This window comes from Neopelma chrysocephalum, unplaced genomic scaffold (genome assembly GCF_003984885.1).
Source record: "Neopelma chrysocephalum unplaced genomic scaffold, ASM398488v2 Primary Assembly neopelma1_321, whole genome shotgun sequence".
NCBI lineage: Eukaryota > Metazoa > Chordata > Aves > Passeriformes > Pipridae > Neopelma > Neopelma chrysocephalum.
This window is the reverse complement of record NW_020897984.1, coordinates 182,778-207,595: the sequence shown is the minus strand read 5'-3', so window position 1 is coordinate 207,595 and position 24,818 is coordinate 182,778. Positions and strand designations below refer to the sequence as shown.

Sequence of the window (24,818 nt, the reverse complement as noted above, 5' to 3'; positions counted from 1 at the left end):
CGGGCCCGGGAAGGCGGCCGGGGTCGCCGGGTGTGGGCCGGCGGTAGGCGCCCCCCGTAGCGCCGGCCTACCGGCGGGGGCTCCGGGGCCGCGCCCGCCCGGCGCCGCCCGCCCCCGACCCCTCCGACCGGGCCGCACTCCGCGGCCGAGCAACAGGTGCGCGGGGTCGCTGGCCCGGGGCCTGTCCCCGGCCCCGCCCGCCCGCTCCCGGGGCCACCCGCGGACATCACTGGCGCGCCCCGCCCCTCCTGCCCGCGGCTGCCGCCGGCCCCGGTCATCTCGCGTACCGGCTCTCCTCGGGCCGAGCCCGTCCCTCCCGGTGTCCGTGCGACCTGCTCCCCGGGCGCCCTCTCCCCGAGCCGCCCCCGTGATCCGTGGTGGGTGATTCTCCTCCCGAGGCGGGCAGGTCCGGGAGTGTGAGGAGTCACCGGGTCGTCTCGTCCCGTTCCCGTAGCAGAGGCTGGGCCACGGGCAGAACAGCCCCCTCCCCACGGCCGGCTCCTCGTCCTCGGGCTGCTCGGTAACCAAGGACGTGTGGCTGGGAGGTTCTGGCTCCTGTTCCGCGGGGGCTGCCTGGTGCTAAAGCGTCCCCGGAGGGGAGCGGGTTTCCTGGTTTCCTCTCCCGTGGGAAGTGAGCCGCTCCTGTGAGACTGCAATTCCCGATCGACACGGAGGGTCCAGTGCTGTGTGTGCACGAGGGGGTCTTGCTGTCCAGAGCTGAGGATGTCTCTGGCAGCCCAGGATACGTGAGGTTCGAGCTACCTGGTCGGAGGAGGGCACTGCCGTGGGCTGGAAGGGGTCTCTCAGAACCGGCCCTTTCCTTTAGCTATGTGAGCAGAGTTAAATTCAGCTGGATGGGCAGGTCCCTTGAGGGAAGAATTGTTGTCAAAGTGCCCAGGTTTGGATGAGCTCACCAGGGACCCCCAGTGAGCGGGGAACACAGGAGAGACACTGTCCTGACTTCACAGGTGACTGAGGGAATCATCAAAGGAGACTGTGAGCTAATTTACCAGAAAGCCAATAAGCGGAGTATGAGATCTGCCCTGGGAGAGAGTGTTCCCGTGTGCTGTGGAGCCCACGGGGGCACAGCCCTCGCTCAGCCCACGGGCCTCCTGCCCGTGCTGGAGCGGTGACGTCGCTGTGTTTACACGGGCTCGTGGCAGGTTCTGCCGTCAGGAATGTGGAGAAGGCCCCGTTGGACCGTGCGTGGTGCTGTCAGCTCTCGTGGTGCTGTCAGCTCTCGTGGTGCTGTCAGCTCTCGTGTGCAGCCGCTGAGCTGAGGGGAGAATTGGCTGCACTTGTGCTGAGTTCAGGCCTTTTGAGCTTGGGAGAAATGTGTCGAGGCTGCAGTTTCTTCATTGCAGTCATAGTGTTTGGCACTTTTCAGCGTGATTTTTCTTCAGGAAGCTATCCTGAGCCATCAGCAGTCTGAAGAGTTATGCCAAGTTTGGTCCCTGCTGTGGTGCCAGTTCTCTATGTGACCTGCCAAACAGCCCAGTTCAAATGGGACCTGGAAAATAGCCAGCAACTCTCTGGGTTGTTCTTCCTATTCTACTGACTGTCTCGTGTTGCTGCATCTCATTTTGCTCCCCTTGGGAAGTGGGACGAGGAGAGGTGGGCTCACCAGGTGCTTTTGGGGACAGTCCTGTTACAGCTCTGATGGCTGTTGTGGGAGGCTCCTGCTCGAGAGGGTGTTGCATTAAGAGTGCAGAGGCAGGAATGAGTCGCTGCCTCTGCTGTGTCCGGCTCTGCCAGCATCTGCCGTTTCCCAGCCTGCTGAGGAGCTCTCTTCCCAGTGCCCTGCCTGATGCATCAGATGTGTGCCTTGTTTATTTCGGGTCTGCCGTAATGAAGGCAGGGTGACTACTTGCCAGGCAGCTGGAAATTCCTTAGTGCCACAAGGCAAACAGATTCCCATGGTCCTGCTGACCGCACCTGCCCTCAGCTCCTTCTGCTGATCAGAGGATGGGGCATGTTATTGGTCTCCCCAGCTACTCCCTTCCTTCTCCTCTTTTCCCAGCAGCTGTGTTGTTTACCAGGTGGGAACAGAGGAAAGAAACACTGCAGTCTGGGAAAGAGGGAAGAATTGATTTTTGTGTTGCTCCCATGCTGCCCATCCTGCCTCTTTGCAGCTGCCTTCCCCGGGTGGCAAAGTGACCCTGCCTGTGCTGGTGTGGTCGGGTGCAGCAGACGTCTCATGGAAGGAGCATTGTCCTCTGGCTATAAATAGCCTAGCTCCTGGCAGGCCACAGGCTTTGGGAACAACTCTGCTGGTGTCCTGGGGACTTCTGGCCCCGCTCAGCTCCTGTAGGTAGTAGATGCTCTGTGGGGAGCCTGTGCCACTGCTGCTGGAAGAGCACAAAGTCTTATTTGCTGATTTGTACATCTGATTGTGGGCTGTAACTGGACATCAGCGCTGCTGACAGCAAGGCAGGGGCAAATAAAAAATTGGTTTTTGACACCTGAGAGATGAAAGGGACAAAGGCACCTGTGGGCTGCACAGGAACACTGACCAGGGCTGAGGGGGAGACGGGGGCAGTCTGGGGTGCTGAAGGCACAGCCATGTCTGTCAAATAGTATCTGTGTGGATCAATTCCTTGGTAGAATGTAGTAGCACTCTGAACTAAAAAGCCTGAGAGGAGGAGGTATGTGGGGAAGAAGCAGGAGCCTGGGTATAAGTCTGTGTAAAATCAGCCCTGGGAGTTGCTCTTACCAGTATTGCTCTGAAGTCCTGTAGTCTGTAGCAGGGAAGGAGCCTGCTCTCATTTGTTCTTGTCACCTTTAATCTGTTTTCTTGTGAGCACACCTTGGCTCTAAAGATAAGGAGGGAGAAGGTGGTTCTGGGCCCTGGCACTGCTAGAGACCAACGGGGACTTTCTTACAGAAAAGCCTGACAGCTAGGGACAGCTTTGAGTGACTGGGAGAGGTGAAGGCTGCTGAGGCATCGGCCCAAATTTATGATGGGACTCCAGTGTGTCCAAGGCTTCCCCTTGCCCAGGGTCAAGTCTTCTTGAACCGTACTGGTTGCATTCTGGGGGACACCTGGAGTCTGGTAGGACTGGGGAGCTTCTGAGCTGTGGTTGGGAACCTGTTGGAAGGGCGTGTTTGGGTGACAAGGATGAGGCTGGGAGCAAGTGGTGCGGAGTGCCAGCCTGCTGAGTCAGCGTGACTGGCCTGGAGCAGCCGTGCTCTGGACCCTGCCTGCTGCCTGCCAGGCTATTTTTAAAAATGTGGCTTCCGTGTATTCTGACTCCTCCTAGATTTTTAATTTCCCCCACCGCAAGCAAAAAACCAGCATTGCCACAAAGTCTCTGGGAGCAGGGGTGTGGAAGGGCAGCAGTTTCTGCTCAGGAACAGAGTCTGCTGCTCGTGAGTCCAGCTCAGCCGGCTTCTTGTCAAGTGTCGTGCGGGGAGGGGGAAGCAGGATGTGCAGCAGCAGGGCCGTTGCTGGTGGACCCTGCCAGAGGAATGCCGTGGGCTCTGTTGTGTCCTGGGGGCTAACCTGGCCTTCCTTCCCTTCCAGAACCTGACCGTCAAGGCTGTCGTGTTATGACGACCCCCAATAAAGGAAACAAGGCCTTGAAGGTACCGCAGCGGGTGGAGGAAGGGGGTGTGGGGGCAGGTGTAGGCCCCAAGTGTCACAAGCGTGTGCTGCTTTCTGTCCCAGGTGAAGCGGGAGCCAGGCGAGAATGGGACCAGCTTGACAGATGAGGAGCTGGTGACCATGTCCGTGCGGGAGCTGAACCAGCATCTACGGGGCCTGTCGAAGGAGGAGATCATCCAGCTGAAGCAGCGTCGGCGCACACTGAAGAACCGGGGCTACGCAGCCAGCTGCAGGGTCAAGCGTGTTACCCAGAAGGAGGAACTGGAGAAGCAGAAGGCAGAGCTGCAGCAAGAAGTGGAGAAGCTGGCCTCTGAGAACGCCAGCATGAAAATGGAACTCGATGCTCTCCGCTCCAAATACGAGGCTCTCCAGAACTTCGCCAGAACCGTGGCCCGGAGCCCCGTGACCCCTGCGCGAGGGCCTCTCACCTCCAGTATGGGGCCTCTCGTCCCTGGCAAGGTCGCTACTACGAGTGTCATCACAATAGTGAAATCCAAAACGGACGCCCGGTCTTAGTGAAGCGAGTGCTGCCTGAGCTTGTCTGTGCAGGGCAATTAGGCACAAAACCAGCCTGGAATCCCCAAAGCACAAACCCTCTCCACGTGGGTCCAGGTTCCTTCGACTTGGCCCAGGACTGGCCCGCTGATAGCTCCAGTTTATTTTGTTGTGTCCAGATTGGTATGAGCAGTGGTGACGCGTCCCTTGTCCTGTGCAGACAGAGCCTTCCACCCAGCCGTCTGTAGCCCTCAGGTGCCCTGGGCATAGACTGTGACAATTTGGTTTTCTACCCAAAGAAAGTCTGTGCAGCATGGCTGATGGAAGGGCGGGGGGGCGGCCCGAGGGAGGCTTTCTTCCTGGGGGCTGGGAACCCTAATTTTGGTCACTTCCAAAGGCTTTATTTAATGACTATTCTGGGTGGTGCATCTCGGCACATGAACCTGCTGCTTTTGTCTCCTTTGGTACCCGTAGTTGCAGTCGGGATGTTCTGTGTCGTAGGTTTTTATTCCTTTCTAGGTGTGCCTCTGTGCCCTACCCGTGGGTTTCCCTCAGATGTCCGTGGCGTTAGCTGTGTAAACTGGCAGTGGGGGGAAGGATGACACTGCCGTGCTCTGCGGCTGCAGCCCCAGTGCCAGGGCCCTGCAGGGCCCAGCACCCTGGGGAGGGAGGGAGGGACGGTACCGTGTGGACTGCAGGCCGGTTTTGTGCCTAATGTGTTGCACTGAACAAGACCAAAATCACTAGTTGTTCCCATGTTTTGAGGGTATCAAGTGTCTCTAGTGTGATGGTTTACACAACCAGTTTATGTGGTTAAATAGCCCTTTATTTAAAGAGAGAAACATCATTTTAAGAGTTATTAAATTATCTAAGTTTAAAATTGGACAGAAGAGAGAGCGTATTTATAGTCAGCTTTTTTTACCTGAGAAGGAGAGAATATTTGACCATATGAATGGGGAAATATTCTCGGAGACTTTGCTAGTTAAAAGTTAATAAATAAATAATTTTAAAGTTTCTCATGAACCTCCCGCAAACTGTTTGTGGCTCTGAGGTTAGTTTTTATAAAGAGTTCTCAGACTTTATTTATAAAACTTAGAAAAAGACAAAAAAAGAGGCAAGTCCTGTTTGATATCTTTTTGCAATTGTACCAAAAGTGACTTATTCTTGACCTTGCTGGCTTGTGTCATGTCCCCTCATGTTGGGTGCTCTGCTCCCTGAGCTCTCTGCAGCACTGTGCTGGTGCCGGTGCCTTTGCCGTGTGCTGTCATTTCACACTGTCGTTGTTTTCCCTAAACTCGACTGAGAGATTGAGTTGGAATCTCTCTGAATTCTCCAGAAGAATTCTGGTGCGCAGGCAAAGGTGCTGCTGGTTTTGAAAGCAAGACTGGCTGGTGCAGTGATGCCTTCCCAGATGTGTGCAGTGGGAGCACGGGCAGCTCCTGCTGGGCAGCTGGCAGCAGGTAACTTGGTTACCTGGAGAGGAAAACACTGCACTGTCCTTCCTGCAGCAAAGCTGGCAGAGAAGTAACATGAGGGAGACTTGTCTAGGTTTAGAAGACTGATGAGATTTATCTCTGGAATTAGATCCTGTGGTCAGAACTTGTGTTGCTCTCATGGCTCCCTTGAACAAGGGGGGCAGGTCTGCCCACGGGGCAGCACGGGACCGGCTGGTCCCTGGTGTCTGTGCGTTGCTGGCCAGTGAGCTGTGGCAGAGTCACTGTCCTTCCTGGGGCAGCTTCCACCTGGGGCTGGGAGAGTGCTCAGACTCACGGCTGTGACACGGTTGAGAAGCTGTTTGTGGTGAGGCTCCATTTCCACAAACACTTTGACCCCCTTCTCCCCTTCCCAAAGATTTGAGCTGATTTACTGAGTTTTAGAGAAACGGGACATGAGGGTGAAGCCCATGTGATCTGGCTGCTGAGGGTCATCTGAGGGGAAGGGACAGACTGGGATGGCACAACTGAAGCTGCAGTCCTGTGGGGAGGCACAGCCATACTGGGTGGGTTTTGGGGATGTTTCTCATGTTGCTGAACTGATACTGCTGTCCCCTGGGCTGAGGAGCAGATCAGCCTGAGAAAAGCTGCAGTGTGGCAAGAGGTAGTTGCTGGGGATTTCCTGCTGGAGGAGGAGATCAGCTTTGCTCTGAATGAGTGGGAGTTTAGGGAGTTGTTTGGGATTCTTTTCCCAGTGAACTTCCCGAATGGGGAGCAGGTTAGAACATTGCCTCCAGACTTCCCCCTTCCAGCCCTGGACTTTCTTTTCTCTGAGCTGAAGTTTCTGACATGCCACTTCCAGCTGCACCACATGGGCCATGCATTGTGCAGCACTCAGCATGGAGCTTTGGGCTCTGGCCTTTGTCTTCCAGCTGGTGGTGTGGTGCCTGGAAGAAGCGAGATTTTCCAAAACACAGTTTTGGAAGAAAATAGTCCTGGGTTGTCAGTCTCAACCCTGTCCCACCCGGACCCGGCCTGAGACTGAATTGGCCAGAGCGCTTTAGAACCCAGTGAGGCCTGAGCTGGCTGGGCCGGGTGAGCGGCGAGGGTGTGTGTGGGGCTGGTTCAGACTGAGCTCCACAGCTGGAGCCTCTGGTGTGAGGAGGGCCCCATCGACACAGCAGGCGAGGATGGGCAGCCCTGAGCCATGGAGGGCTTGTTCCCTTTGTGCTCTGTGCAGGGAGCGTGTCCTGCTGTGAGGCAGGATAGGGCCGGCAGCAGCACTGACTGCACCAGATGTTAATGCTCTTGTTCCTCCTGCCCTGCACTGTCCTTGCTTGCTTGGAGCCCCAGCCTGCTCCAGGTGGGCCTGTGTGTTCGATGAGGACTTGCCGTGTGGGGAGGAGCGGGTGAAGGCCACGGCTGAAGGGTGTGGATGTGGTGAACAAGCTCTGTGGTGCTGGGCTGGATGTCAGCGAGTCCGCGGTCCCCTCCAAGTGCTGCTTCCCTATGGTTTTGCTTTTGATCTCAGTGAAGTGTAGGACCCCGAGTGTTGTATTTCTGCAGTGTCCAAGAAGTCTCCAGTCCCCTGCCAGCTGGCTTCCCGTGCCCGTGCGAGGTGGCCCTTGCCCACGCCGTCATGCTGACTTCTCTCGTATATAGTGTTCTGGAGTGTGACAATTCTTGTTCCTGAGGTGCTCGTCCGTTTGGTTTCCTGCTGTGAAGGCTGTCGTGTTTTCTTTCTTTTCCTGGTGCTGTTCCGGGGGGTTGGGGAAGGGTCCCGGTCCTGCCCCAGCCTGCCCGGGGAGCGTCCCCGGCACCCCCGGGATTTGTGTATCTTGTGAATTGTGTACAGTCGCTTCCGGACGGAGCCGGGGCTGGCGGACGGCGGGGTCAGCCCGGAGGGCCCCGGGCTCGGTGCAGGCGGTATTTATTGCTAAGTTATTGGCGTTATTTATTCTGTACAGTGTCCGCCGCCTTTGTACGCGACAATAAACCGCTTCAACAGCCGCCGCCTGCGCGTCCTTTGGGGGCCGCCCGGCGCCAGGGGGCGCCGCCGCGCGCGGGGGCGGAAGGAGGCGGCGCGGGGCGCTCCGGCCGGAAGGCGGAAGCGGCGGAGCCGGGCCCGGTAGCGGCGGAGGCGCGGCGGTTCCGGGGCGATGGCGGCGGGCGGCAGCCTGAGCCGCTCCGAGCGGAAAGCGGCGGCGCGCGCCGAGATCCTGCAGCAGGAGGAGCAGCGGGACCGGCGCAGACAGGTACGGCACGGCACGGCACGGCACGGCCCGGCCCGGCGCGACCCGCCGTCGCGGGCCGCCGTGAACCGCCTGCTGTGCACCGGGCAGGTGTTCCGCATCTGGAGGAAGCCGCCGGCGGAGCGGAGCCCCGAGGAGTGCCAGGTGCTGAACGAGAGCGAGGACATCGTCCGGGAGCTGGAGCGGCGCCGCAAGCGGCGCGAGCGGCTGCGGCGGCGGCAGGAGGAGGTGGGCGGCGGGCCCGGGGGAGCGGGGCGGCGATGGCGGGGAGCGGCCCCGGCCGCCGAGAGGAGCCCTGCGCTCCGGGCGGGACGGCAGCCGCCGGGCTGGCCATTGCGGGGGAACTCTGCAGCCGCACCGGGCCTTGGTGAACAACGGCCGTGCTCCGGTACCGGGAACGCGGCTGCCCTCCCGGGGCTGCCTTGCGTTTGTCTCCGGTGAGCCGTGGTCTAGCAGCTGCCAGGAGTGTGGCTGTGCACTCCCGGGAGGGTGGGTCAGCAGGTCCTGCTCTCCAGGAAGCTTTTTCCCGTGATCCTCCATGAAAAACACCCATATCCTGTTCATTTGGACACCACTGCTAATCATGTTTTGTTGCTTTTCCTGGGCCAAGCCCATCTTCAAACGTTCAGGGATATCCCTGTTCCCTCTGCCTCAGAGGTGCAGTGTATCTCCGAACCGTGTGAACCTGCTCAGGTGTGTTTTCCCAGGTGTGTGATGAACCAGAGGAGCTGAGGAGAAAGGCAGCTGAGCTGGCGGCAGCTGTTCGGAGCGCCAGGCACCTCGTCATCTACACGGGGGCCGGGATCAGCACGGTGGGTTTTCGGGGGAGCGGCCGGAGCCCCTTTGGGGGGGGGTGTTGTCTGGACTGTTCTGTGGTTCCTGAATGGTCACTGAGCAGATGTTTGTGACGAGTCCAGGATGCTGCGTGAGTCTGTGGCCAGCACAGTGCCCAGGCTGCATCCTGGTCATTCCTGCTGTCCAGGAGACCCCACTGTGTGCAGTACATGTGGCCTGAGCAAGAGGACACTGGTCACGCCTCACTTGAGTCCCTTCAGTGACTTCTGGTGTAAAACCTCCAGCCGGTTAGCTCAGGAACATCGTGTGTTATCAGACATGCAGGGACAGCTGGGGGGTTGTTGGAACTTACAAACAGCAGTTTGAGAATTGTTTGGTTTCAGTGGCCCAGGGGAAAGCAGAAGTTTGGTTCTGCCTCTTCTAATGTGACAGCTGTCACCTTTGTGTGAGCTGTGAAACTCCAGTCTCTGCTGACTCAGAGAGTGGCTCAGGGCAGGGGCTGAGTGCTCGTGTCACCCACACGCTTGCTGGAGATGCTGAGTGTGCAGTGCCAGAAACCAGAGTGGAGAAAATAAGAAAAGGCTTAAGAATGGAGTTCTTTGCAGGGAAATTGGAAGTACCAAGGATGAAAAAGAGCTCTGGAGGGATTCCATAATGGTAACATTGGAGAAAATAAATGCTGGAGGTGGAAATTAAGAGTTGTAAGGTAGGAGAAGAGAGAGAAAACACATGAAAAGGTTTTCCTGTGATTAGGGAACCACTGTGCTGGAAAACTTGGAATGAATGAAAAAGCAGCCATAGATGGGGTGTCTGTGGTTGTCCCAGGTGGGCCCAGGTTGGTTGTGTTTGTGTACAAGCGCTGTGACCCCCCCATCAGGCCTTGTTTTCTCTCCTGGTGACAGGCAGCTTCGATCCCGGACTACAGAGGCCCCAATGGCATTTGGACACTGCTGCAGAAGGGCAGGAGCATCAGGTGAGGAGTGAAATTCTGAGCTGTGTGGCAGAAAACTCATACTGGAAGAGGTTAATGGCAATTTTAACTCTTTTTTTCCCCCCCTTGCTCCTTGTCAGGGCTGCAGACCTGAGCGAGGCAGAGCCCACGCTCACCCACATGAGCATTGCCTGCCTGCACAAGCACAACCTGGTAAGATATTTTTTCCTCACCTCACTCATGTTCCTCTGCCTAAGAATGATAAAGCAGGGAAGAAAAATCTTTTCAGGAGATTGCCCGACTATGGTTTTGACTCAAGTGGCTGCACATCCATGTAGGAAAATGTGTCTGAGTCTTCCTTAGTGAGCTCCAGGCTGCAGCTCTGGCAGTTTTTCCCCTGGTGCCTTTTCTTTAACATGTTGTATTTATACCTGGTGAAGCTGGTCTGGCCGCAAACCAGCCAGCCCTAGAAAAACTCTGTTTAGCAGGAGGAGGCTTTCCACTTAGCTTTCACAAGGGTCTGTTCTCCACTCTCTTATCCTGTGGGTCCTGCTCTGATGTACAGGCTGTTGGTGTGATTTGGGACAGCACATCACCTGCGGGGTCTGTGTGAGCTCAGCATTTTGTTCCCTTCAAGGTGCAGCATGTGGTGTCTCAGAACTGTGACGGGCTGCACCTGCGGAGCGGGTTACCCCGAGCTGCAATATCTGAGCTCCACGGGAACATGTACATAGAGGTGAGTGGCCAGAGCAGGGCGAAGTCACTGTTCAGTGGCCTCACAAGAAGAGGATGTGAACTCTTGATTTGTCACTAGCTCAGGAGGAATTAGTACAAGGGCTTGGCTTCTGCACAGTTCCCATCTGCAGGCCATCGGCTTTGGGGTGAACTAGTTAGCAAGCACCAAACCCATTTCTGTAGCTCCTTCACTGTACTCACTGGAGCCTTCTGACTCCTCTTCCTCAGCCCTTCTCAGCACACAGCCAAAGGCTGCCTGCAGCTCCACGTGCTAGTTGAGGTTTTCCAAGTTAGCATCTGATCCCTGATGATCCCATCTATAGCTTCCAGCACGCTGTCCCCAAAAGTGCCTTTTGTCCGAGAGAAGTGGCTGGCTCCTGGCCTCTCACTGGAGGGATGCTGATGATGTGATGGGTTTTCTGCTTTGGTCCTGCACCAGGTCTGCACTTCCTGTACACCCAACAGAGAGTACGTGCGAGTGTTCGATGTGACGGAGCGCACAGCCCTGCACAGACATCACACGGGCAGGATGTGCCACAAGTGTGGGGCACAGTTGAGAGATACAATCGTCCACTTTGGGGAGAAGGGGACATTGAGACAGCCCCTGAACTGGGAAGCAGCAACAGAAGCTGCAAGCAAAGCAGATGTGATTCTTTGTCTGGGTTCCAGCTTAAAGGTAACTTTAGACACTCGGTGAAGATTGTTAGCAGCATTCCCTCTTGGTGATACACCTTGGTGCTCAGCGGTTTCCTCCCAAACAGACAACTGTAAACTCTGGTGTCAGGATTCGCCCACCATCTGTGATAGTCTCTCTTCCTCCCTCTTTCCCCTCCTGGTAATACATTCCTTTTCCTCTCGCTGATACGGTTCACAGTGGCGTGTGCCCGTGGCTGTGCTGATCGTCTCTGCTTTATGGCAGGTTTTGAAAAAATACCCACGGCTCTGGTGCATGAGCAAGCCCCCCACCCGTCGGCCCAAGCTGTATATCGTGAACCTGCAGGTGAGAGAGAGCCCTCGGCACTGGGCTCAGCAGGTGTGGGCCAAGGGGCCGTGGCTGTGTGAGGCCGAGCCCCTGCCTGGCGCCGGGGAGCTGCCTGCAGCCGGCTCTGCTGTCGCCCGCAGTGGACCCCGAAGGACGACCTGGCTGCCCTGAAGCTGCACGGCCGCTGCGACGACGTGATGCGGCTGCTGATGGCGGAGCTCGGGCTGGAGATCCCGCGCTACGACCGGTGAGAGGCCCGGGCCCTGCGCGGCGGGAGCGCCCGGCCCGGGGCCGCCGGCAGCGCCCACCGCCGCCCTCTCTGTCCCTCCGCAGGGCGCGGGACCCCATCTTCGCGCTGGCGGAGCCGCTGCGGCCCGGGGAGGAAGGCACGCACTCGAGGAAGCCGGTGTCGCCGCCGCGGGAGGAGGCGCGGGAGGAGCCCCGCGAGCAGCCCCGGGAGCGGGAGGAGGCGGCGGGCGGTGCCGGGGGGTGGCTCGGCCGCGGCTGCGCCAAGGGCGGCCGGCGCAGGAAGAGCCGCTGAGCGCGGGGCGGGGCCGCCGGTGACAGCGCGGCCATGCTGCGCAACGGGGCGGCGGGCGGCGGCGGGGCCGCGGCGGGCGGCGGCGGCCACCGGCCCGTGCGCGTCTGGTGCGACGGATGGTGAGTGGGGCGGGCGCGGGCCCGGCGCTGTCGCGGAGCCGCAGAAATAAACCGTGTTGGCTGCGCTGGTGCCTCCGGCTCCTCTGTCACCGCGGCGGGACGGGGCCGGGAACGGGGCCGGCCCCCCGGGAGAGCGGCACCCTCCCCTTGGAGCTGCCCCGGAGCGCCGGGCGAGCGGCAGCGGCCGGGAGCGCCCTCGGGCTCCGGCGCCGCACGGGCCTCGTTGGGGCCGGGCCGGTTGCCCCGGGCTGCGGGCGGAACGTGCCGGGCACGGTGGGGGAGCCTGGTCCGGGCAGGGTGGGGGAGCCCGGCCCCCGCAGCACCGGGGCCGGCTCACTGCGGCGGGGGGGAGCGCTGCCGCGGCCCGCTGACCGGGCGGTACCGGCGCAGCCCAGCCCGGCAGCAGAGAGACCTTCAGCCCCGGGGCAGGTTGCCCGCGGGTCCCATCGAGGCGCGTCCCGGTGTGCCCGGGCTGACCCGGCCCTTCTCGTTCCAGCTATGACATGGTGCACTATGGCCACTCGAACCAGCTGCGCCAGGCGCGGGCCATGGGCGATTACCTGATCGTGGGGGTCCATACGGATGGTAAGAGGTTTTCCCAGGTTTCACCCCGTGCAGCCCCTCAAATCACCCAGCAGCGTTAGCCCTGAGAGAACCGAGAGCTCCTGATATGGTTGGCTTTCTTCCTGCATCTGTTCCAGGAGCAGCAGTGTCCAGGAGAAAAATGTCCCTTCCCTGGGTGAGGGAGTAGAGTAACCCCTGTCATGCTTTCAGAGTGAGGGTTAGGTAGGTCAGAGCTTGCAGGTTCTGAGGGGTCATCTGCATTGCATGCTGTAAAAACAATTAAACCGGTTGAAAATCAGTCTGGTTTGGCTCGTATTAGCTGCAAAACTGATGTTCCAAAAGAAGCTGCTGTGTGGAGAAAACTCATTTAAAGCCCATCTGGAATTTAAGTGACGGGAACAAGTTCTTGCATGTAAAGATGTATTTTAAATGGGTTTATGGATGCAGAATTTCTAGAATGAACTAAGCACTGTATGAAGCTACTGTTCAAGAGGGGAATTTCCCCTGGAGGGATGCCGGGATGCCCAGCTCATCCCCCCAAGAGGAAGCACTAAGACTTTTGCCTTTCAAGTAAATTCCAGGGCCCTTGTTTAGGAAATGCAACTAAATCAAAGTCTTTTCTGATCTATCTGGGGCTTCCTTTGTTACCAGAGACCGATCCCAAGCTGAGGATAAGCCTGCAGTGAAGTTCAGTTGCCCATGGAATGAGTGAGGCTGCTGTGGGTGAGGGTCTCTGTAGCTGCAGGACATGCTTCTAGCTGAATTTTAACTGGGTTTTTGTTTCTCCCCCAGAGGAGATTGCCAAGCACAAGGGCCCCCCCGTCTTTACGCAGGAGGAGAGGTACAAGATGGTGCAAGCCATCAAGTGGGTGGATGAGATTGCTCCCGGAGCTCCCTATGTCACCACGCTGGAAACCCTGGACAAGTACAGCTGTGACTTCTGTGTGCATGGGGGTGAGTGGTGTTGGAGGCAGGGGCTGTGCTGACATGGGCCCTCAGGGGCTGTGTGCCCAGGGTGTCCTGCTGTGAGCCAAGTGACACCCTGGCCAGTGCTGGGGGTTGGGGGTACCCAGAGTGTGCAGAGCTCTGCTTTCCCAACACCTGCACTGGGCAGCACAGCTGCTTCTGGTCTGGTGATCCGGAGAAATGTGTCACTGTGCTCAGCATCTTGAGAGTGGCCAGAGCCCTTGGTTTTAACCAGCCCTTTCACTTACTAAGGTGAAATGTGTTGTTTGACAATTATCCTGAGGTTGCCCTTAGCAGCAGCAGAAATTTGTGCAAAGGGGAAAGCCATTTACAGAACTTAAATGTGAAAAACACTTGAAAAGGTAAACGTGCAGAAATACAATGATGTTTATATCTACTTGTCCTGGGATGAGATCAGATTTGAAAAGCTTCTCTCTTTATCCAGCTAATAAGCTGTTCAGGGGCTTAGCTGACTGTGTGGCCAGAGACCTAGTTCTTACTGTGAACACTTTTTGGTGTACAGTTGCTGGACACAACCAGTGTTCTGAGGCAACATTCTTGCTGTGGGACTCTGTCCCTTCCTGTGCTGCTGCTGACGCTCATTCAGCCTCAGCCCCTCCTCCTTGTCCCTCTGAAGGAATTTTGTTACTTTGGCCAGGAGTAGTCTTTGACTCATTTTGTATATCTCGCATCTGATCCTAGCCCCCTGCTATCAATAAGCTAAATGTTTCATTAAATGTAAATAAATCCCTAATCTTTACAATATAGATATGCTTTTTCACGTGGGCAGGGTGGTTATAAAATTCCTCATTACCTTAATTGCCTGCCCTAAACGTGCCTGGCGTACGTGACCCCTCACAGGGCTTGGTGAGGGGTTGTGCAGTGCTGGAGTGCTCGTGGTCTCTACTCCAGCTGCCCTTATTCGTCCCCTCTGCCAAATCATTCCATGTTTCTTCCTGACCAACACCCTTGCTCCTGCAGCTTTGCCAGTTGTGTTTGTGTAAAAGCTGAGTTTGGAAATAGCTGAGCTTACCTGGGAGAGTGACAGCAACCCCACTGTTTGTGCTTCTCTCCTGGCACTCTGACCCGTGCTGGCAGCGTGTTCCCTCCTTCTCTGTGCCCCAAGGAGAGGGTGTGGGGTTTCAGGAGAACTGAGCAGGACTGAGCCACCTGACTGTGTGGGAGCACTTGTGGGCTGCCAGTGCCTGCTCTGCCTTCCAGCTGTTTTGGCAAAGGGAAGCCAGCTTGGCTTTCACTTGGGAAGGTTTTGTACCATCATCAAAGTAGGTGAGAGGTGTTTCTGCAGAGGAAGCTGGGAGCCATGTGCCAGAGATGAAACAGAATTACCTCTGTGGAAGGGTCACTGGATGACACTGGAAGTGCCATCACTGAGGAGCAGAATTTTCTGTTGGATGACTGTTCCATTGACTGAAAACTTGTAACGTGAACTAATGACTAAAACTAGTCCTGGAGGAGCTGAAAGGTGCTTTTTAGCACCAAGGCAGATGGTGCCTGTTTAATGTCATTCAGATAAAAATCATCTGTGCCTGCTGCTGGATCAGTGCGAGGGCACCCGGCTCAGATTTTCTGGACTCTCTAAAAAGCAGTGGGCCAGATGGGTAATGGCATTTAACATCCAGGAATATCCTTGTCTCCACAGACACAGTAGTCTTACAAATCCCTGGCATTCCTGTGGGGCACAGGACGTGTCCCTCGTGTATACACAGGGATTTGGATTGCAGAGTTCTAGTCTGGCTCACGTGTGGGACCTGCTCAGCTGCTGCTTTTGTGCAGGAGGGCTGGGGGCACAGTTCTGTGGCTTTTCTCTCTCTGTAGATGACATCACCTTGACTATTGATGGCAAGGACACCTATGAGGAAGTGAAGACGGCGGGGCGATACAGGTAACCTGTTGCTGCTCACCTTCTTATCCTGCTTTGGGCAGTTTCTGGCATTTCGTGCCCTGGAGGGAAGTCAGATGAAACTCAGCTGTCTTCAGGTCACACCTGAACTTGTCTATACATGTGTCAGAGCTTCAGTTGCTCTGAGCATTTTGGCTTCAGGGCAGTGGGGCACTCAGCCCTGCCCGAGGGGACTGTCCAGCTCCTGGCAGATGCTGGTTCTGGTTTTGAAGCTTCACCAGGAGTTGGCTCTGTTGGGAAGTCTGGCCAAGGGAAGTGTTCCTCCTGTGAGCAGTTGCCATGGCGTGAGAGGGATGCAGAGGCTCAGCAAATGATTGCCAACCTTGATACTAGGAGCAGGGAGAAAGGAGGCTTTCTGAGGACAGCCCCTGGTTTGGATTTATCAAGTGTCACAGGTGTTCCTGTGGTAATGCTGGGAAGACAGAGGCATACACTATCCCATGGCTTCTGCTTCATCCTTTGCTTGTCTCCTGCAGGGAATGCAAACGTACCCAAGGTGTGTCCACCACCGACCTTGTTGGCCGCATGCTGCTCATGACTAAAGCTCACCACAGCAACATAGTGAGTCAGAGGGCTTTGGGTGGGAGGTGGAGTCCAGGGCATGTGCCAGCTCTTCCCTTTTGCTGTCCCAAACAGCAGTAGAGCTCCTGGGCCTGGCTCCCAGGTGCATGGAGAATGGGCAAGCTGATTATGGGCAGTGGCAGCAAAACAACCCGCTAATGTTTGCTTAAGCCTGTCTGAGATCACCGCGATCCCAGCACGTGCTGCTTTGGGAAGGTGTGGCAGGATAAAGGCTGTGATGCCTCGTGATCTGTGTGGGCTTTGGGAATGTGAGGGGAACTGCAGGCCTCTCCCAGTGTGGAACAACACAGTGCAGCCACATGGATCTGTCAGCCTGGTGCTGCCAGAATTGGAAACTCCTCTCCCTTCCCACTGAGCTTCATCCTTCTGCCTTCTGCTGTCTCTAGTCCAATCAGACCTTTCTTGAGTCTTGTCAGCTTACTCTCTGGTTGGGAGCTGACCTAACCAGGGGAAAGTAAAGGAAGTGGTTTTATGTTGGTTAATGAGTCGATTTACTGAGTAATGAAGCAATCCATGAATGGAATCACCTGGATAACTGCAGGGACAAGATGAGGGACACACAGGAGAATTCAGGGGCAGAGGGAGATGTTTTGGCTGCTGAGCTGTTAGATTGGCTTAGCTGTAACATGTGAGTTCACACCGAGATCTGCCTGGTGCTGCTGGCTGCTGCAGAGACCCGAGCCTGGCTCTTGTGAGGGTCTTTGGCAGGAGGAGGGATGCTGTCCTGTCAGGGGCTCTCTTGGCTGAGGGAGGATGCAGGTGTGCAGCACTGTTGGGGCTGCAGGCTGGGCAAGAACCATCTTTGCTGGTGGTACCAGGGTGGAATCAGATAAGGAGACATTTCCTCTGACTCATGCTGGGACACGACTCTGGTTTAGGCATTAACCAGTTTGTCAGCATTCAGTGCCACGAGTCCACGGTGTGCAATTTGAGCCTGGCCTTCCCAGCACTTCCCACACACAAGCATATCTTGGTTGGATGAGCTGTGCGAGTGCTTAAACATTTTGACTCTTTATCTCCCTTCAGGATGAGGACCTAGACTATCGGAAGCACACTGACAACTTTGGGAAGGTAATGTGAGTTTTGGTTGTGGACGTCTGGTTGTTGTCCTGCCTAAGAAGGATTTCCAATGTGCTTTCTGGCCTATTGCAGGCTTGTTTGTTCCTCCACGTGAAGCAGTAATGTCTTGGTGAATGTCTGCTGCCCCCGTAAGGCAGCAGGAGTGGCACAGGGCAGCACCTGAGCTGTCCTTCAGCAGGACCCGCTGAGCCTGTGCTGGGTCCTTTCCTTGCTTGTAAATCCCTTTCCGCTGCTTCCCCTGGGATCCATGTGCCCATGGTTCCAGCACAGGGACAGCCTCTGTAGATGCTTCTTCCAGTGGTGGTGTTGTTTTGGAGGTGTTGCCTTGGGTTGGCCACGCTGTGCTGCAGAGCTCCAGGGCCCAGCTCTGGCTCACGCTGCCTCTAAAGAGCCCTCAGCCCTGTTTGTCTCCCTGGAGCTGGATTGTCCCTGGTTAAGGAGCTGCCCCTGCAGCTTGCACCAGTCTTTTTTACTCACAGGGTGTTTGCTGGCCTGGCTGAATCATCCTTAGTTCCCCCCCCACACTGGGTTCTTTGAGCAGGTGGAATGGGGCATGTTGCTCCAGCATGGCCATTTCCTGGGGCTTGGACCTGGGGAGAATGGAGCAGGGCACTGGGTACCCTGAATGACCCCGAGAGCTGAGCTGTCTGCATGCTGCCCTTTGCACGGCCTGCCCTGGCCTTGGCTGCAATGTCTGTGTCCTGCCAAATCCCGTGCAGTAGCTTTGGGGAGCAGAGAGAGTGACTTTAGTGGCTGTTTGCACAACTGCCACGTGATGGGGACCAAACTTCATCCTTGGAGCTGAGGTGATCCCCTCCCAGCCTGGCCAGACAGGTGCCCTGAGACTTGGCAGGGCGTAGGTAGGTCGTGTGTTTGTTTCCTGAGCATGCCTCACCTCTCCTGAAAATTCGAGCCTGCCCTGTTGCCTTCCTCCTTCCTGAGCTTTCTTCTCGGCACCTCCTTTAGCTGGCTGCTGAAGGGATGATTTACTCAGAGCATAAAGGGCTTTTGTGAGATTACCTAAATATTCGATGCCAGGAATGTAGAAAGTCCGAGCTGCTGGGAGTTTTTGTGACAGTTGCCAGGAAATGCAGGCAGCAGGTTGCCCGGCGCTGTGCTCTCAGCTGTCCGAGCCCCCTCATGGAGCCCGAAAAGAAGCCATGTCTGGTGTGTGTTTCCACAGGGGCCCAAAGGTCACAGTCCTTGGACTGGCGTCTCACAGTTCCTGCAGACATCCCAGAAGATCATCCAGTTTGCGTCAGGGAAGGAGCCACAGCCAGGAGACACCATCATCTACGTGGCTGGAGCCTTCGACCTGTTCCGTATCCTTGACTCTGTTTTGTCACAACATCGGTCTGTCTTTGATGTTTTCATGTCAGGAGGCACCTGACTGGATATTTGCCCTTTTTTTTTTTCCCTGTAGCTGTGTGTGAGGGGGAGGAGGCAGGAGTGAATTCTTTCTGGCAGTTTCTTAGTCACAGGACTCTGAGAAAGGAGCTATAGCTCCTTTCTCTGGCGAGATCTGTGGCTGTTGGAGGGTTTCAGGATGGTAGTTGGATACTCTCTGTGCTCTAGTGATTGTGGTGAGGACTGGCTGCCATAGACCAAGGCACTGCAACAGGGCACATGGAGCTGACACTCCATCCCTGGGACCAGCTTTGAGGCTTTGTGCCAGAACATCTGGAACAGGTAGAAATTCTGGACAGAGGCAAAGCTGAATCCATGTAAGGTGGAGCTGAAAAGATCTCTGGTGTTGCCCAGAATCCATGGAGCCTGCAGAGAGAGGTGGAGGCTGTTCTTAGGACGTAGGCAATGAGTAGTGCAAGAGTTAAATCCTTGGGATTCCTGTCTCCCACTGTCATTTTGCAGTTTCTGTCTTCCTCTCCTTATTTTCCATGTGAGCTTCAACTCCTTAAACAGATGTGCAGATGTTGGGCACGTAGATTTCCTGGCGAAGGTTCACCAGCTGGCAGAGAAACCCTACATCATTGCTGGGCTGCACTTCGATCAGGTCCGTGTAGAACCTGTCCAAAGGCAGAGCAGCTTGACCCTGTTCTCTGAGCCAGGCAGGCTGTGCTCCAGGGGACAGGACAGGGATGTATTGGCCAATACAGGAATTTCATTTGGGAGAGAGCAGGAGGGAAGTGTGTTGCTCTCTCTCTCTTCTGACTGTGCCTGGTGCTTTGCCATAGGAGGTGAATCGCTACAAAGGGAAGAACTATCCCATCATGAACATCCACGAGAGAACCCTCAGTGTCCTGGCCTGCAGGGTGAGTGGGTGTCTCTGTGCTGTTCCAGAAGTTCCCTGGGGCTCAGTGGTGTTCACCTGTGCCCAGTGATCTCGCACGAGTTCCTTGGTGTGCACAGAGAAGGCACGTCTGTCATGGGTCACTTGAGGCTGCCAGAGGTGCTGATGGGCTCTTGGGAGGCTCCACTGAGCTCCTGTGCCATCCTGGCTGACCTGAGCTCGTGACCTGTCTGGCTCTGCAGGGCAGCAGAGGCTGCGTGGCTCCTCGCAGACAGACGTGCTGGTAGAAAACTCTCTGCTCCCTGCAGCAGGGGAGAAAAGTGCTGAGGCAGAAACGTGGGGAGCCCCAGGAATGTGTGCCCTGAGCAATTAGCTTTTTGGATTTGTTCTACAGGCATGGAAAGGACATTTTTCAGGGGAACAAAAAGCTGCTGTGTGACAAGCAGTGCCTGCTGAACCTACTTCCCTGTTCCCTTATTTGAGTTCCTGCCCATATAGCAGGTGACCTGCTCAGGTCTCTTTAGGAAGCAGGTGGCCTCTGGCTTGTGGTTTTTTGGTTTTTGTTTGGTTGGGTTTTTTCAAATCTGGACTCTTAACTGGTTCCTTTTCTAGTACGTCTCGGAGGTGGTGATTGGAGCTCCCTATGCTGTCACTGCTGATCTGCTGGATCACTTCAGGGTGAGTCCTTGCATACAGATGGACATGGAGATGCTGGTGTGTGACGTGCTTGGGGAGGTGAAGTGATGCAGGACAACACAGGGGTGTAAGAGGGAGGTGTCCTGCTCAGTGGGTTACAGGGAGCTCCAGAGGCACTGCCAGGCTGGTGCAGGAGGGCGGCTTTGCTGGTCTTCAGGCTGTGTTTAGTGGGAGCAGTGTCAGGGAATGTCCCTGTCATCTTTTGGATCTTGTCAACAACTTTGTGTCCTTCTCCAGGTAGCACTTGTGTGTCATGGGATGACTGAGGTGGTGCCAGACAAGGACGGTTCTGATCCGTACGAGGTAAGAACCAGCTGCTTTGGCAGCACTTGGCAGACACAGCCTGGCTCTGGTTGAGTTCCTGGGCTGAGAAGGTGCATTGCAGAGAATGCTGCATGGGCAGGGCTGTGGCAGATGATGCTGCTTTTTATCCACCCCTGAGGGCAGCTATTTGGAGCAGGGTCTGTGAATCATTCCCCACATCTCCACTCTTACAGGCACTGTTTTGCACTGCCTGTTTCTGATGCCTTCATGGCAGGGTGAGAAAATCTGTGTGCTTTGCTCTGTGCCAGACCCGGGCAGCTTCCATGTCCATGTTCTGCCTCTGAGGAGATGGTTGTGCCTCCTGCCTGGCTGGGCACTGCAGGACCTGCCCCAGCTCGGCTCAGCTGTCAGTGCTGAGCTGCACACCCGGGTCCCACGTGTGGTCACAGCCCAGTGCTGTGTCTGTCCACAGGAACCGAAGCGACGCGGCATCTTCCAGCTGGTGGACAGTGGCAGCAATCTCACCACAGACCTGATTGTGCAAAGAATCATAAAGAACAGGTGGGATGTCTTTGTCTCCCAGTTCTGTCACAAACTGTTCTGTCCAGAGTATCTGGGGATTGATTAATGGGATCGAATGGGGAGAGAAGGGGTTGTCTAAAGGCAAACTGGTTCTTCCACTTCCATGGCTCGGGCAGGCTCTAAGTGTGGATGTGCCAGTCTGTACAGGGAAAGGAACAGCTGAACTCTGCTGTGTCACAATGTGCTGAATGGCATATTTTTTGTTTTTTCTTCTTTATTAATGGTAAATTTCCTTGCTGTATCCTGTGGAAAAGAGCATGTTACTTCCTTCAGAGCTTTGCTGTTTTAGGCCTGAGCCCTTCACCTTCAGCAACCTTGGCTCAGATCAGTGGTAAATTTGATTTTGGTGTTACTGTTTGAGATGTCCCAGGACAGACCAAGAACAGAATAGTAGCTTTTTCCACAGAGGGAGTAGTGTGGGAGCCCAGGACTGCACAGTCATGTCAACAGCCATGGGGAGCTCTGGGAGAGGCTGTGGAAGAGCCTGGGGGCCTCAGGAGGGTTTCTGAAGTGCTCTCAGAACAGAACAGCACAGGAAAAGGCAGCGCTCTCCTGCTCCAAGTGCTTTTGTCTGCAGGAGGTGGGGATGGATGAGAATCTCACGGCACTGTGTGATTGATGCAGGCTGGAGTTTGAAGCTCGGAACCAGAAGAAGGAAGCGAAAGAGCTGGCTGTGCTGGAGGCCATGAGGAGGCTGGAGGAGGAGAAGCACTAGGCTGCAGAGCGTGGGTGTGTGGCCACAGAGCGCTGCAGCCTCACCCTCTGCGGGAGCAGCAGCTCTTGAGGAAGGGAGCCCTGAAGGGGGCAGCGCTGCCGGCACGCAGGATGTGCTGTCCCACCCTCTGCTGTCCCGGCTCCTCCTGCACTAATTGCGCAGACAGAACGAGTTGGGATCCCGCTGCCTAGTTTTATCTCTGTTAATCAGCCCCCGTTCCCTTTCCCAGAAGGAGATTTGACAAAAAAAAAATGGTTTTAATTATAACTAATGTTTTAACATGTTGATGTGCTTTTACCTTCTGCCATTTCTGGCTCTTAGTAGGAGGGAAGTGGAGCAGCTGCCCAGGCCCCCTGCCCTGCCAGACTTGGCTGTCCTGAGTGGGGTCTGCATTCCAGAGCAGCCCCTTGGGCAGGGGTGGGGGCAGCTTGACAGACAGTGAGAGTGGCCTCGGGTTGGGGGGTTGTGGCCCCCACAGTTCCTCCTGCAGCTTTTGCTTAGAGCCATGGGGCCATCAGTGCTGGCTGCTGGAGGTGCTTCTGGACTCTGGGGTCCACTGTGCTGCCTCTCCTCAGCTCCTGCCCTTGCGCAGACCCAGAGCTACTCTGGGTTGAGCTGGATGAAGGCAGATCCTTTGCTGCTTCAGTGACAGGCAGGGGGTGGTACCTGCTGAGGGGGCAGGGGGTGCAGGGACCCTCGATTGAGGCATTTCTCCAGGTAGGGCACGGGAACCCTGGGACCTTCTCCCAAAGGCTCTTCCATTTGTGAGGCAGCAGGACCTGGTGCCTTGTGTCGACTGTGCTCAGAACCCCCCTTGTTGCTGCTGCCAGAATCCACCTTGTGCCCAAGGGGTTACATGAGGGTGGGACCTGGCCAGGTGAAGTTTTGGGGTTGTTTTCTGAGGGCTGACGTGCAGCATCTCCCTGTGTGGAGATGCAGGGCCTGAGGAGGGGATGGGTGCTGGGCTGAGCCCCTTCTGCCTCTTACATTCCAGGGTGCTGTGGTGGGCGTCCTGAGCTGCTCCCTGACTGGGCCAGACAGTCCTGCCAGGCTGGGTCTGGTGTCCTCACTGTTGTAAACTTTTGTTGCTGATCATTAATAAAATGTTGAAGAGTTGTGCACTGGTCTCTTTAGGGCTCGAGCCCAGGTAGCAGAGAGGGGGTACAGGGGATGTGTGCTGGGACTGAGCATGTTCCCTGCATGGCAGCTCCCAGTCCTGGGGCTGGCACAGCAGCTCTGACTCTGGGCTGTCGGCCCCTTCCTGGGGTCTGCCGGCTGTGGAATGCACAAATTCGCCCTCTGCAGTGCAGGGCCCCCTCCCACGGGCACTGCAGAGGAGTTTGTCCTTAAGGACAAACAGCTCAGCCCTGGTGATGCATCCGCCCGGCCGAGCACGTCTCTGAGCCACCCCCAGGACAAGGCAGGTACCGCTGGTATTAACGAATGACAGAAGCGTTTAATTGCTGTCGCCGGGTGGAACCATCGGTGTGGGGACTCAGCCCCTCCGGCTCAGCTGGAGCTGCTGTTCCTCGGGGCCTCTGGAACTGCTACTGGGTTTACTTTGAGAACTTTTGACATATGATGTTCCTTCCTCCAAGTGCCTCTGGGCTCTTCTGCTGAGCTGTTTACTGACAGCCCCCGAGTCCCAGGGGCACAATTGAATATGGAGTTAAAATTGGGGGGGGTGCAGGGAAACAGCCTGAATTCCAAGTTTGTGACTTTGTTTTCTGTGGTTTGTTGTGGGGTTGTTTTGTTCTGATTTGTGGGGTTCCCCCCACACCCCCCAGGTGCAGATCAAGACTGTGGTTCCAGCACCCACCCCAGGGCAGCCCCCCCAGGAGGAGATTGCAGTGCGTGTTCCCTGTGCAGTGCAGGGTCAGCACGGTCTTCCTGTCCCTGGGGTGAAGGGACAGGAGCACCATGCCTGTGGTCACTCCCTGTCCAGCCCAGCCCCCCTGCACCCCCCCCCCGTGTCCTGCAGCCCCCAAGGCCTCGGGCTGCCCTCGGGGCTCAGGGATTTTGTTCTGCCAGGTGTCTGAGCAGCCTCAGCACCGCCGGAGGGAGTGGGGGTGCTCAGCAGCCCAGAGCTCCCCAGATCCAGGTGGGCTCCCCCCACCCCACAGCACCTCCCTGCCCTGCAGGACAGACAAACAGAGCCAGCCCAGGCACGTTTATTGTTTCCCCAGTGCCACCAGCGCTGGCTCAGGACACCGCACACTCCACAGGGTCCCAGGACACGCTCACATCCGCCCTGCACCGGAGAGCTCGGGGCACTCCCGGCAGCGCCCGGCAGCTCCGCGGCTCGGGGGCCACATCCGTCACGCACAGCAACTGCGGGAGACACGGTCACGGGGCGGGCGGCAGAGCCGGGGAGCCCCAACCTTAACCCAGTCCTGCTGCTCGCTGCAGAGCATCGCGGGGGCAGCGGAGCCCCGGTACCCGCGGTGGGAGCAGCTCCCGGTACTCACGGTGGCGCGGAGCGCGCGGGCCAAGCGGGGCGGCGCCGGGCTCGGAAGAGCCGTCGGTGTCGGAGCGGCGGGGGAGCGGCGGAGGCTGGAGAGCAAACCCGAGGCTCTGCCCACCGAGTAGTGGCGGGGCCGAGCCGCCTGCCGGTACCAGGGCTCGGCAGGGCGGCACAGCACGAGCAGCGCCAGGGCAGCGCGCACGGTGCCGGCGGGGCCGCAGCGCTCGGGGCGACCCGCCCCTGCAGCCCCGGGACGGCGCACACGGACACAGCGCGGCTGTGGGGAGGGGCCGGGGCCGGGGCCCCCCCGTTCCCCTCGTACCCGGTGCCGCCGTCACTCGCGGAACTTCCACTCCTGGCGGCACATGGGGCAGTGCTGCTGCACCTGCTGCGAGTTCAGCCACTTGAGGATGCAGTGCATGTGGAAGCAGTGCGAGCACTGCCCCCACACCAGCGGGCAGTCGTCTCCGGGCACTTTACCTGCAGCACGGACGCACCGTCAGACCCGCTGGGCGCGCGGGGCGCGGTGCCCGGTGCCGGTGCCGCACTCACAGTCGGGGCAGCAGCCGTTGAACGCCATCCGGCAGATGCCGCAGTTCTCGTCGTTCGCCACCCAGAGCCAGGACGCGACCCCGTGCCAGCTCCGGACGCGCACCCGCATGGCCGCCCCCGCCCGGCCCCGCCCCTGCCGGAAGTGTCGCCCCCCACAGCACCCCGCGCGCCGGCAGCACCGCGCGCCCGCCCCGCCTTTTCCGCTTCCGGCGCGGGAGCAGCGCGGCCGGAAGTGCGGGCGGGAGCGGAGCCGCCATCATGGCCGACAAGATGGACATGTCCCTGGACGACATCATT

At 57.2% G+C, this 24,818-nt stretch overlaps 5 protein-coding genes across 9 annotated transcripts; 3 read left to right on the top strand and 2 right to left on the bottom strand.

Annotated features, from left to right (window-relative positions):
* The first annotated feature begins 241 nt into the window (after positions 1-241).
* Positions 242-5,114, top strand: MAFG (MAF bZIP transcription factor G). Of its 3 annotated transcripts, XM_027705205.1 has the most exons (4): positions 242-273; positions 1,714-1,718; positions 3,522-3,585; positions 3,668-5,114. In XM_027705205.1, exons 3-4 carry the CDS (start codon positions 3,550-3,552, stop codon positions 4,118-4,120), a joined length of 489 nt encoding a protein of 162 aa, XP_027561006.1. In that variant the 5' UTR covers positions 242-273; positions 1,714-1,718; positions 3,522-3,549; the 3' UTR covers positions 4,121-5,114. The 3 variants fall into 3 exon arrangements, with proteins under 3 accessions (XP_027561006.1, XP_027561005.1, XP_027561007.1); XM_027705204.1 differs by lacking the exons at positions 242-273; positions 1,714-1,718 and adding an exon at positions 305-520 and having other exon boundaries at positions 3,524-3,585; XM_027705206.1 differs by lacking the exons at positions 242-273; positions 1,714-1,718 and adding an exon at positions 529-631 and having other exon boundaries at positions 3,524-3,585.
* Positions 5,115-7,652: 2,538 nt separating this feature from the next.
* SIRT7 (sirtuin 7) lies at positions 7,653-11,768 on the top strand. Its single transcript, XM_027705210.1, has 10 exons — positions 7,653-7,787; positions 7,875-8,012; positions 8,492-8,596; positions 9,482-9,552; positions 9,651-9,723; positions 10,148-10,246; positions 10,685-10,921; positions 11,165-11,245; positions 11,368-11,474; positions 11,561-11,768. The coding sequence occupies exons 1-10, from the start codon at positions 7,692-7,694 to the stop codon at positions 11,766-11,768; spliced, it is 1,215 nt and encodes a 404-aa protein (XP_027561011.1). The 5' UTR covers positions 7,653-7,691.
* A 7-nt stretch (positions 11,769-11,775) lies between these two features.
* PCYT2 (phosphate cytidylyltransferase 2, ethanolamine) lies at positions 11,776-22,622 on the top strand. Of its 3 annotated transcripts, XR_003537546.1 has the most exons (14): positions 11,776-11,887; positions 12,384-12,472; positions 13,244-13,405; positions 15,254-15,320; positions 15,815-15,899; positions 16,947-16,991; positions 18,184-18,322; positions 18,929-19,011; positions 19,193-19,270; positions 19,861-19,926; positions 20,182-20,247; positions 20,681-20,769; positions 21,415-21,566; positions 21,607-22,622. XR_003537546.1 is itself a non-coding variant. In XM_027705253.1 (13 exons), the coding sequence occupies exons 1-13, from the start codon at positions 11,802-11,804 to the stop codon at positions 21,503-21,505; spliced, it is 1,146 nt and encodes a 381-aa protein (XP_027561054.1). In that variant the 5' UTR covers positions 11,776-11,801; the 3' UTR covers positions 21,506-22,622. The 3 variants fall into 3 exon arrangements, 1 of the variants encoding a protein (XP_027561054.1); XR_003537547.1 differs by lacking the exon at positions 16,947-16,991; XM_027705253.1 differs by having other exon boundaries at positions 21,415-22,622.
* A 1,038-nt stretch (positions 22,623-23,660) lies between these two features.
* Positions 23,661-24,303, bottom strand: NPB (neuropeptide B; the record flags this gene model as incomplete). Its single annotated transcript, XM_027705209.1, has 2 exons — positions 23,661-23,836; positions 23,974-24,303. Coding segments are annotated over 2 exons (459 nt in total), but the record flags the coding sequence as incomplete, so codon positions are not given.
* Positions 24,231-24,662, bottom strand: ANAPC11 (anaphase promoting complex subunit 11). Its single transcript, XM_027705256.1, has 2 exons — positions 24,522-24,662; positions 24,231-24,449 (listed from the first exon to the last, which is right to left on the bottom strand). Exons 1-2 carry the CDS (start codon positions 24,628-24,630, stop codon positions 24,304-24,306), a joined length of 255 nt encoding a protein of 84 aa, XP_027561057.1. The 5' UTR covers positions 24,631-24,662; the 3' UTR covers positions 24,231-24,303.
* Positions 24,663-24,818: the final 156 nt, after the last annotated feature.

Coding starts and splice junctions, on each gene's coding strand:
- MAFG (XM_027705205.1), top strand. CDS start 3,550: ATGACGACCCCCAATAAAGGAAACAAGGCCTTGAAG. Junction 3,586..3,667: donor AAGGAAACAAGGCCTTGAAG/GTACCGCAGCGG, acceptor TTTCTGTCCCAG/GTGAAGCGGGAGCCAGGCGA.
- SIRT7 (XM_027705210.1), top strand. CDS start 7,692: ATGGCGGCGGGCGGCAGCCTGAGCCGCTCCGAGCGGAAAGCGGCGGCG. Junction 7,788..7,874: donor AGCGGGACCGGCGCAGACAG/GTACGGCACGGC, acceptor TGCACCGGGCAG/GTGTTCCGCATCTGGAGGAA. Junction 10,247..10,684: donor ACGGGAACATGTACATAGAG/GTGAGTGGCCAG, acceptor GTCCTGCACCAG/GTCTGCACTTCCTGTACACC.
- PCYT2 (XM_027705253.1), top strand. CDS start 11,802: ATGCTGCGCAACGGGGCGGCGGGCGGCGGCGGGGCCGCGGCGGGCGGC. Junction 11,888..12,383: donor CGCGTCTGGTGCGACGGATG/GTGAGTGGGGCG, acceptor TTCTCGTTCCAG/CTATGACATGGTGCACTATG. Junction 15,900..16,946: donor AAGCTCACCACAGCAACATA/GTGAGTCAGAGG, acceptor ATCTCCCTTCAG/GATGAGGACCTAGACTATCG.
- ANAPC11 (XM_027705256.1), bottom strand. CDS start 24,630: ATGCGGGTGCGCGTCCGGAGCTGGCACGGGGTCGCGTCCTGGCTCTGG. Junction 24,450..24,521: donor CAACGGCTGCTGCCCCGACT/GTGAGTGCGGCA, acceptor TCCGTGCTGCAG/GTAAAGTGCCCGGAGACGAC.